The sequence below is a fragment of the Nicotiana tomentosiformis genome, chromosome 11, assembly GCF_000390325.3.
Source record: "Nicotiana tomentosiformis chromosome 11, ASM39032v3, whole genome shotgun sequence".
NCBI classification, from domain to species: Eukaryota; Viridiplantae; Streptophyta; class Magnoliopsida; order Solanales; family Solanaceae; genus Nicotiana; species Nicotiana tomentosiformis.
In genome coordinates, this window is record NC_090822.1 from 22,989,664 (window position 1) to 23,001,995 (window position 12,332).

The following is a 12,332-nucleotide window of genomic DNA, read 5'->3' on the forward strand; positions in this document are numbered from 1 at the left end:
GCAAAGAAGCCGCAGGGCATCTCTCTCCCCCGAGACCTTCTGAAGCTCGACCTCACACTGGCTGAGGTCGACTCAAAACCTGCTAATGGCCTGTACAGTAGGGAAAAAAACACAAGTCAAGTTTGGAAAAGAACGAAGAAATCAAGTACAGTAAAATCATTACCCGAGAAATGAAACGTTGGGCCTCTTCTAGGAGGTTAGAAGCATCACCAATGTCGGAGGCATCATCGACTCCAGTAAAGCAATCCCGAAAAGGGTCCCCTACACTAGAGCCTCCACCCATATCGAGGGTCTTCAATTCTCGAGCTTCCTTTAACGCCTCCTCAGAAAAGGTTGGAAGAGAAGGCAAATGACCCACTGTCATGGTCCCAAGCGAATCGCTCGGGACGCTCTGATCGAGACTCGGGATACCAGAACCGACCCCGACCGGTATAGCCGCCATCGGCTCAGAAGCTCTCGCGACCTCGATAGCTCACGCAGATCGGATCACCAAAGCCGAAGCATCTTCTTCTTCTTCTTCTTCTCTCAGTCGTTGGACCGAGTCCATTGGAAGAACGATTGCCTTCCTCCTCACCCTTCGAGTTTTGGGCTTGGGGTCCTCTGACCGAGAGACAGCTTTTCGCTTCTTATCTTTCCCCGGTTCTGGGACCAGGGACTTGGTTCCTTCCTCACAACTCGAAGGCCTCAAAACGACATCCTTGGTTACACCTGCATGAAAGGAAATCGGTAACGAATGGAGTATAAAAAAACATTTCAAAGAACACGAGCAGTAACCCCTACCATGATTCTTGGCCTCCCATCTACCTTTCGCCAAATCACGCCAAGCGCGTTCGGCATAAGAGGAAGTCGAGACTAACTTCCAAACCTAATCCTCGAGGCCAGGTAACCCTTGTGGCATCCAAGGGACAGCTGTATATCGGAGAAAGACATCAGATAAAATCGGAAAAAGATACGAAAAGCAACTTCTTATGAAAACCACTTACGGTCGAAATTCCATTCCTCGGGGAACGACATCTTCTCTTCTGGAATGAGGTCATGGGTCCTCACTCGGATATAACGGCCCATCCAACCCCGATCCTTGTCTTCGTCGATGCTCGACATCAAAGCCTTCGATGCCCGACGATGAAGCCTGATTAGTCCTCGAAAGATTTGAGGCCGATACAATCGTATGAGGTGATTCAGGGAAAAATCCAGCCCCCTGCCTTGTTGGAGAAGAAACGAAGTAAGGTTACTATACGTCATACAGAGGGATGAATTTGACCAAGGGTGACCTGATATCTTTTGTAAAAATCAATGATCACCAGGTCGACGGGACCCAACGTGAAGAGGTAAGTGTAAACACTTAAAATCCCCTCCACATGAGTGATGACGCTCTCTTCGGGAGAGGGAATCTGCAACACAACCTCGAAACTCCAGTTGCAGTCTTTCCTCACAGCCTCGAGATGACCCTTCGTTATCGAGCACATGTATATCAACACATGCTCACATCGACCCGGAACAGATGAAGGATTCTCGACCTTAAAATCGATCTTCAGAGTACACGGGCCGGGAACATACTCATAGGTAGGCGGCTCCACCGGCACCTTGTCGCCGAACGGCCTTGAAGAAGAAGCTTTCTCCTTCTGAGGTACAGTTTTCGAAGTTTTGGCCATTAATATGAGAGGAAGAAAGGAAAAGGAAGATGAAAAGTTGATGATACCAAACACTGGTGTAGATGGCTCCGCAAGCGGCAAAATAGAGAGAGGCTAAGAAAATTTGGAAGAGTGAAGACGTAAAAGTGGTAAATGTTAGATGGAGGGGTTATTTATAGGCTTACATCGTGACGGTTCAGTATCAACGGTGGCCGACCACCATCTGACATGCATTAAATACCTTGAAAAACTAAATCGATGGGACAGCTATCACATACGTCATGATCGAGCCCTGTGAAAACGTCAGCTTATAACCCGATTGAACCGTCGAAAAGCATATCGACTCTCACCACATCCTTCTTGAGAAACGAAGGGACTATCTATATACGGTCGAAATAGATTTCGACCTTCCTACGTTCGATCGAGTCCGAATGGTAAGCAACCGGAGTGGGATTTTGGGATGAGTCCCGAAAACAGTACAAACGAGCATCAAGTTCCAAAGACTTATCGGGGAGTCGGCTCGATACTATTATCGAGCCCACGACCAAGTCGATCCGCAAGGCAACGTGAGGGTGGTCGGAAATGCGCTACACCCACCCCGAAGGTCAAACTCAAGCGAAAGTTGAGGGCTCGACCCAATAACGAGTTCGAGCCAGTATCGAGCTCGCGGACAAGAGTCGTTGCAACCGCACTAAGGGAGAGAATCTTGGTGGGAATCGAGGAAGAGACAATTTATCATGGGTTCTCCACTATATGTTTTTTTTTTAATTGTGAATAAAGTAGGATCCCTCTACTATAAAAGGGGGAATCCTTGTAAGCATAAGATCATCTTACACACTGTAACAAAAGATCACTTCCTATATTGAATGATATCCCCTTGTGCTCATTTTACTTTATCTTACTCATTCTTCTTGCTCACTATTCTCATTCTCATAATCAAGAACGCAAATATTACGATTTCTCTATACGTTTTGTATCAAATTATATTACATATCTTTAGAACCATATTCAAATTTAACTTTATTTGATTTTCCCGGTAAACAGTACCAAACACACCCAAAGTATTAAAAAGGAATAAAAGAAGAATCTGCACCGGAGAAAAAGAAGAAAAAATCAGCGAAAACAAGTAAAAAAAATAAAAATCTCTAAGTGAAACCCAAGTAAAAGTCAGCAAACTCGAGCTACTTGGGAATCGAATCCAATTTTAGGATAGCGGCGGAAAAATGGATTAAAAAAAATAGTTATTCACTCATATTATTCATTAAAAATTAGTTGAATAATGAACTTTTTAAAAATAGGTCAAATATGAATATGAATCATATTATCCACTTAGAAAATAAATAATCATTGGATAACTAATGCGTTTAACTTTTACAAGTGTAAAGCTTCAAATTAAGGATTCCTCAAGTTTGAGAGACTAAGAAATTTTTTCAAAAATGATCATTTTCATTTCAAGAAACCATGGATCCATATTATCCGCCAGTTAACCCATTTTTTTAAATTAAATATGGGTCGAATTGGATCGGATAAATGATCTATTTTTACATTATCCTTTTTCGACTCGTAACATATTCTACCCGACCCGACCGATTGCCACTAGTCAAAAGAGCAACTTTTACCGCAATAAAAGTAATGTTAGACGGAGGGGAGTAATTGGTAGATAGCACTATCTCACGGATTAGACGTTCTTCACATGCTTTATCTATGTTTCCTGATCATCTATCACAAGTCAAATAAAATGAAAAAATACACACCCACACACAGCAAGTTACACAACAAGTTAACACTAGAAAATAGTTTACCAGTGTACCTTCTTCTCTAAATTAAAAAAGAGAGTAAAAGAACAATAAAAGAAGGAAAAATGGTCAAATATATCTACTTTTAAATATTGTTTATATTTGTTCTCGTTATATTTTGGGAACAAAAATACCATTGTTGTTACAATTGTTATCAAATATACTCCTATTTCCAAAGGAGGTCTACTGTGTCAATGACTCAGAGATTAAAATTCCACGTGAGTTGACATTTGGGTGAGGTGGATGCCACGTCACATGCCACCTCACCAGCCTAACCTTATTTTAGTTGAAGGAAAACTAAAATCACCATTGGACTATTTGGAAAAGCTTGAAGAACATCCAAATGGGTCTACAGTGAATCCGTGATTGCTTAAATCTGCCTTTGCCATGGACCCATTTTCTCCAACTTGATACAATCCTTCAAGTTAAATGAAGCTCCCAAAAATCACACTCTAACTCACACTATGAGAAGGGTCTAAAGAACCAGACTTTTTTCAATTCATATGAAAACACACAAATTCACTTAAAATTCTAACATATAACATTTGCAAGATTGAATATTTTGATAAACTAAGATAATATGTGTGCTTCAAATGAGGAGTTCTCTTAGTTGGGAACATGAATCCTACCCAACATATGGAGATTTCACCATTCTTTCATTGTTTACCTCATACTTTTCCACAGTCAGATTTTTGCGTGATATATCTGATTTTGGGGTACTTTTGTTTTTAAAATTTGTTTTGGTAGCTTTTATGAAATCAACTCATACGATTTCATCTTGAAACTTCTTGATATTTGGGATTTTTTGGATTGTTTTTAGATGGGTTTTTGTTAGTTTTGCTGATTTTTTAATGCATGGATCCCAATGTCAGTTAAGGGAGTGGGTAAAATAATTAAGGTTAGTGTGGTGAGATGGCAGCTACATGTCATCCACCTCACCTAAATATCAGTTCATGCCTGAGTCATTGCAACAGTAGATCTCTGTTAGAGATAGGGGCATATTTGATAAGAATGGTAACGGCAAGGGTATTTTTGCTCCCAGAGTATTACGGAGGTTAAATATAAACAATATTTAAAAGTAGAAGGATATATCTAGCCCTTTTCCCATAAAAGAAATATACAGTCAAACACCTCTCTATAACATTCTCGTTTATTCTAATTTTTTTAACTGTTATAGTGAAATGTTGTTATAGAAGACATATATTATAACATAATATAAAAATCGGTTCGAAAAGAACATGACTTTTATAATAAATGACTGTTATATATGAATATTGTTATAAAGAGGTCTGTAATGTACATGTAAAGTTACTAACTAAAAGTCGTTCATAAAATGAATGCATTAACACCAAGAAATTGTTTACAACTTTACCTTCTACCCTAAGTTAGAAGAGGGCAAAAAAGAATTAATATTAGATGAGATTTCAAGGTTGAAAATACTTAGTTCCACATTTGCATTTCCATGATAGGAGATAATAGCCTTCATCTTCTCTAGTGTATAATGTATTTAACGCTTTGCTAACTTTCCCAGAAGAAGTAATATGTGGAGGAATGACAAGTACAGCCATGCAAGGTCTGCAGCCTTTGCACCTATTTACACACTTTGGTGGACTTGATCCCAACATCACCATTCTCATTTGCTTCCTTTCTCCACTTCTCCCTATAAACAACAATTTTAATTTTTTCAGATAAGACAAACAAGAATTAGCGATGAATTTTGTAGCTAAATAAAAAAATCTGTTGCTAATATCATTTAGCGACAGAATATCAAAAGATTTTGTTAATTGCGAGCAATTTAACGACAGATTAGCAATGAAGTTCGTAATTAATTCCAGATTTTTTTTGTAGTGGCTCAACCGAAAGGAAAACAACAATTAAACATTTTCAACTCAATATCGAACTAAATTATTTTACGTCCATGCGAAGTAATGGATACTCTAGTTTTTTTTGTTTTGGAGGGGGGTTGAGTTTCTCCTTGACAATCAAAGGGCTCCTAACCCTTAGAATCGGATTTAGAATTTTAAGTTAGTGAATGTAGAGTTCACTACATCCACTATCATGTTGTTACATTGGGATCATTTTGTATAAATATATACTTTATTCTGAAAGATTTATATATAGTTCAAGTAGAAAACAGACGTTTCCGAATAATACTATAAGAAATTACTACTCAATTAATAAGCAATATGGAGCTTTCTAAGTACCTGTCATGAGACTAGTAGATAAAGAAGGTTAAGGGATAAATACCTTTTTCAAAAAATTGAAAGAAAGAGTGAGAAGAAGATAATGATGTGTTTCTCCTTAGGTTCATGTTTTTTGTCACCCCCTCTATTGTTTTACCTGATATAGAAGGAAGGAATGTGAGTGAATAGATGAACATCAAAATGACAGCAAATTTTAGTCCTTTTGAGTTGGACATATTAGTGGTTGAGGCCATCACCAATCTTTCACAACATGAAAAATCAAACTCCCTTTCACACCAAAGTGTGTTTTGAGTGTTAGGGAGAATTTAGTAGTGTCTCACTCTGTATATCAATATAGTTCTACTTGTGGTTGTTTCTAAAAACACAAAAATAGAGCTTTATTAACTAGAAACGGGCCCAACACGTACATAAGGTGTGTCACACAACAATCAATGAAACGGGTGAAAATCAAGATTCAAATTCTAAAAAAGGAAAAAAAATATTTGCTTAAATTTTGATAGATAGATGTGCTGGTGAAATGTACTAGATATGTAATAAAATAGTCTGAGGTGTATGTAAGATTGGTCGGGCACTAAGAGTGAACCCTAACATGGAGGGGCGAATTCAAAATTTAAACATAATGGGTTCAATTTTTAAAATTCTTAATATTGAACCCGTAATATTTTTAAAGTTATGAATGCATACCCATTTGTTGCTGTAATTTATGCACCGCGTCAAAAATTATGGGTTCAATTGAACCCATCGAAATTACGCTACATCCGCCCCTACTATACTAACATGTACCAATGTGTTATTTAGCTGTCAATAATGTGGATAAAAATTATGAAAAATCAGGATTTAAATTTCAACAGCGACAAAAAAAAAAACTTAATGGTTTCTTGTCATTTTGTCTAATATTTGGCTGACAGAGTTATTTAGTATTTGTGTTAATGGGATACAATAGACATCAAATAATAGTCGAGGTATACACAAACTAACCGAAATTATTATAAAATAAAAATAAAAAGAAGGGGCCATCACAAAGAAACTTTGATTTCCGAATTGAGAAAACAGTAGTGCTGACTCCATTAATTTTCAGTGTGAATGACAGTAGTGACAAATTGAAGCAACAGGTTCTCAAATAATTGAAGTACTAAAACCACTTTTTTCAAATAGAATTGGCCAATCCTTACTTGGATTCTTGTATCTTTCCTTTGATTGATGTCTTCTTTTTCTCTTTGCTATTTCTTTACCATACAAGGACATGACATTTGACTAAAGATAGCAAAATTGAGCTATTTTTACAACTGGCTATTGGAGTATGATGTAAGATTACAATATAACTGTACAGTTGTTTTTTTTCTAGCCTTTATAAAAGCATACAGTTCTAAACAGTAGTTTTGAATGTTGTCTCTATTTTTGTAATTTTGTTTTATGATTACTAAAAATATTGCATGTAACTATTGCAGGCTTTCAGAAGATGCCTGCTCATTTTACCAAATGCTAGAAATATTCCAACATTGCTTAATAGTTACATGACATATCAATGGTTCTCCTATTGTACGTCAAATAGAAAAGCATTTGGCTGCAATGTTGGAGACAAGGGATTTTAGATACCCTTACACATTTTAAGTTCTTTTTACCCATTCAATATTTCGGGTTAATTTGAGTTATGATAATTGAATTTACTCAATATAAAATAAAGTCATAAAATTATCTTTTTCACATTAAAATAAAAGAAAAGGGCCAAATATAACCATGTACTATGAGAAAAAGTTTATATATACTCTTCGTTATACATTAGGCTCACATATACTCCTGCCGTAATATGATTGGTTCAAATATACCTCACTTTCGCTAAATTGGTCTAAGGTGGACCTTCGTCCTACGTGGCATTGATATTTGATGACGCCTTCCCTCTATTTGTTTTTTTTACCACTAAAATTTTCTTTCCTTCCACCACCAGTGCACCATAACCGTCACCATGAACAATGTTGAATTTTCAGCTAGTCAACTTAGACCTGATGGCGTAGGCAGAATTTTTGCTAATGGAGTTCAGAAAAAGAAAAAGTTAAAAAAGACTGGCTAGTGATAATTGAACTCGCGGCCTTAAAAAAAGTTTTTAACCCCCCTTGACCCAAAATCCCGCCTCAGGCATCGTGATGGCACTTAGTCTCTAAGACTAGGTAAGCCGATTTTATAATAATTCAAGTCTTTTTTTTTAACCAACAGCGGAAATAATTACAAATATAACAACCTCCCAAGACTGGTAATACTGAGTCACGAACTCTAACTGAATACATGAAATGATCTCAAGGATCGAATACTCAATATTGTTTGAATAATAAATAACAGTACAATAAAAGGGAAAGACTCCAAGGAACTGTGACGACCAAGGAGCTCTACCTTGAATTCTTGCGATCCCACTCTAACTCTGTTGAAGTCCGATATCTCCAATGCCTGGCTCTGCACAAAAATATACAGAAGTGTAGTATGAGTACACCACAGTCGGTACCCAGTAAGTATCAAGACTAACCTCAGTGCAGTAGAGACGAGGTACAGTCAAGACACTCACTAGTCTAATAACCTGCGCAATATAGTATACAAATTAATAGAAAATAAATAACAATAAGGGCAACACAAATCAACCAGTGAGACCGGCATGGCAATAAGAACACTATTAATATTGCTCAACAAATAATAAATACAAGTACACTCAATTAAATCAAGTTCTTCAAATAAATATCTTTCACATATAATTCTTCCAAATAACTCTCTTTCAAATATAATTTCTTAAAATAAATATCTTTCAAATATAATTCTTTCAATAAATCTTTTTCAAATATAATTTCCTCAAATAAATATCTTTCACATACAATTTCTTCAAATACTACTTTTTGAATAAAAATCCTTCCAAATAAATATTTTGAATATAATTCTTTCAATTAAAAGTCACCATGTGACACCTCATTTCATAATCATAAAAATACGGGTCTCAGCCATTTTTATATTTTTCATAAACACGGGTCTCATCCCACTTTCATATTTTCACGGCACTTCGTGCCCATAATTAAATCTTCATATTTCCCCGGCACCTCGTACCCATTTTTCATATCACATCTGTACGGACAGTTCACGTGCCAATAATAAAGCCATCATATTTTCTCCGGCACTTCATGCCCACGTTTCATATCCCAACTGCACGAACAATTCACGTGCCAAAATCATCATTATTTACTCACGGCACCTCGTGCCCACATTTCTTTATCACAACCGTCTGGCAATAGCCACAGGCTCCCAATTTCAACATAAATCAGACTATTATCAATTTACCAACAACAAGACAAATTGCACAAGGTATAAAAATAAACACAAAAAAAATCACAACATCACATAAAATCACCAATGCAACCACTCCACATCATCACATATCATCCCTGACAATAGCCACCTTTATCTTTCCTATAGCCACCCTTATCACTCCTATAATAGCCTCCCTTATCCCTCCGCCCTGACAATATCAATAGCCACCCTTATCTCTCATATAGCCACCCTTATCTCTCCTATAGCCACCCTTATCGCTCCGTCCAGACAATATCCCAACACACATAACAAAAGTGAAATGCCACCCTTATACCCATATAATATCAACAGTGAAATGCCACCCTTATATCCTCAAAATACTAACTCAACAATATACACAGAATATTATCACGACAACATAACAAAATCAATTCATAACACAATTTGCCCAATGGCCACAACCAATTTTAAAGATATAACAAATCAATTAATTTTATAACAAATAGCCGAAGGCTCCACACAATGTGTATACGACCTCAAAAACAATCAACAGAGATAGAAATTACTCAGCATATGGCAACGCCTTCATTAATCCAAATTCTCAATAATTATATAAACACATCTTCTTAAGCTCATTTAATTTATTATTTGTAGAGGAAAATTTATAATGAAATTAAATTTCAAGAAATATCAAACTATCAAACTCACGGAATTCAAATAAATATACAAGTAACATTCACATCAAATAGTCATATAAAAACAAATTCAATAAATGCGAATTGAGGTATGAAAAATAGATGATTAAATAAATGCCAACAATTATCCAATTTACTACACAATATGCTCAAGATTTTAACTCAGTAAAATTTTCACATATAAGCGCGAGTACGTACTCATCACCTCGCGTACACAGCTTTTCACATTTCACAAATGGCACATAAGACTTGATGCCTAAGGGATAATTCTCTCACTCAAGGTTAGGCAAGATACTTACCTTTTTGAACTTAGGCCGATATTCCAAAATAGCTTTCTCACGTGAATTGACCTTCGGACGGCTCCAATCTTTGTTAAGCCTTCCTTACATTACTACGAGGTTCCGAAAATCCTAGCAACTTCAATCTATTTAGAAACATAATAAAAGTGAACCATAATCAGGAAGAATTTCATGGTTTCAGCTTATTTGAGCATTTTATCAAACACTAGGTATGCAAATTTGGTTACAAGGTTCTTCTGCAAGATTTCCTTCATTCCACAATCCAATATTTACTTATTTGATCTCAACAATCTTCCCACAAACCTTATTGGTACAAGCATATATATATAATACTCTTACATCTAAGAATCATACTCCCAATCACCAACCTTTTACCCCAAACTCGAAATTTGAAGACTAGGGGTTGAATCTTACCTCTTAGATGAAGATCTTGTGATTCGCTTCCTTGATTATTGAAGATTGGATGATTAGAATGCTAGGTTCCCTCCTTCTCTCTCTAAAATGCTCTTACCTCTCTCTAAAACCCTAAAAAAAACCACAAAGGCTATTTATTAAAATGGGGACGGGGTTATGAAAATAGAAAGATTAACCCTCCGAAAGCAGGTCTGCGGTCGCAGAATGGACCGCAGAATGGGTATGCGGGCCGCACAATGGTCGAAAAATTCGGTGCCCAGAACTAGGCTGTTCTGGTCCATTCTGCGACCAGTTTGCAGTCGCAGAAGCAGTTTCGCGATCGCATAACTATTCTGCGATCACAGAATTGGTCGCAGAATCGCATTTTTTGAGTCTTTGTTAATTTGGTCATAACCTCTTGTAGGAATGTCCAAATGACGAACGGTTTGAAGTGTTAGAAACTAGACTCAAAGATATTTCATTTGATAGGTAATACACCATATAACACTTTATATAATGAGAGTTATTCTCATTTGAAGTTAGGTATTGTGCGAACTCACTTGAAACTTTAGTCTATTATGAAATTTTTAACTTTTACATTCGATGCCGAAACCTAACGAATCAAGTCCGATTGACCTCAAATTTTGCACACAAGTCATAAATGACATAACACACCTATTCTAATTTCCATAATCGAATTCCGACCTCGTTATCAAAAATTCAACCTTCGATCGAACTTTCCAAAAATCGTCTAATTTCCAACTTTCGCCAAAATGCGTCGAATTGTCCTACGGACTTTCAAATCCAAATTCGGATATACGCCTAAGTCCGAAATCACCATACGAAACTATTGACATCATCAAAATTTCATTCCGGGGTCGTTTGCTCAAAAGTCAACTCTCCGGTCAACTCTTTCCATTTAAGCTTCTAAATAAGATCTGTTCTTTCAATTTATTTTCGAATCTTCCGAAAATCAAACTCGACCACACCCACGGGTCATAATACATATTACGGAGATGCTCGAGACCTTAAGTAACAGAACGGGGCGTTAATTCTTAAAACGACAAGTCGGGTCGTTACATTCTCTACCTCTTAAACATACGTTCGTCCTCGAACGTGCTAAGAATCTTTCTGAGGACATTAAATTACTGAGTGTATTCTTACACACATACTCGTGGGTGATTCTATATTCCGCAATTTAACATGGGCCTGACAACACCATTTCAGTTGAGATTATTTCTTTTATCTATACTTATAAACTTTAAAACCAATTTCTTACACTCCAAACATTTTCAAAATGCCTGATTTTCACATTAACGCACGGTATTAGTCTCAACTGGCTATAGCAACTCGTGCCTACGCACACATCAACTTTCTTGATAGTGTTGAAGTACTTCAAAAATTTTCCGGGGTGTTACATTCTCCCCCACTTAGGATCATTCGCCCTTGAATGAGAAGTAGAGTCCGCCCTCAAACACATAACATAACTTATCTCTTCTTTTGCACGTCTCAATCCTCCAAATTTTACTAACTCCCAAATTTTTCAGAAATTTCGGCAGAGTCTCCCCTGTAATTGGGCCTATCCACCTGCCAGAGCAACACCAAAACAACTCCTAACAACACATCCATAACCCCACAAAGCACCACAATGTATATATCAATAACAATAATCTCAGCATTACAAGCACTACATTATCATAATGATATCAGGACATGAAGCGCATCATATATATATGCCCATCACCACATCTCTGGTCTTAATAGTTGTTCATAATCGATTACAACATCGCCAATTAACCAAAACCTCGTTTCAAATTTTCACAACACTGACAGCAAAATGTGAGGCATGAAGACCTTATAACTATTTACCCGACTTAACGAGTCACATTTAACGCCACCTGGGCACTCACCTCGTAGGTTAAAACTCAATAATTACAGCACAATTATGGCACAGAAACACATAAAAGAATTATCACATAAGCCTATCATGCATAACTCTCTATTAGTACTATAGTACAAATTAAACTTCACA

General features: G+C 36.7%; 1 protein-coding gene across 3 annotated transcripts in view; it reads left to right on the forward strand.

The window, feature by feature from the left end:
* Positions 1–7,238, forward strand: part of LOC104116166 (CBL-interacting serine/threonine-protein kinase 24-like) — a 46,376-nt gene extending 39,138 nt beyond the window's left edge. For all 3 annotated transcript variants that reach the window (XM_070187853.1, XM_070187854.1, XM_009626967.4), the window contains one exon: positions 7,080–7,238. In XM_070187853.1, the coding sequence (XP_070043954.1) occupies positions 7,080–7,223 (144 nt within the window). In that variant the 3' untranslated portion in view covers positions 7,224–7,238. The remainder of the gene's footprint in view (positions 1–7,079) is intronic.
* Positions 7,239–12,332: the final 5,094 nt, after the last annotated feature.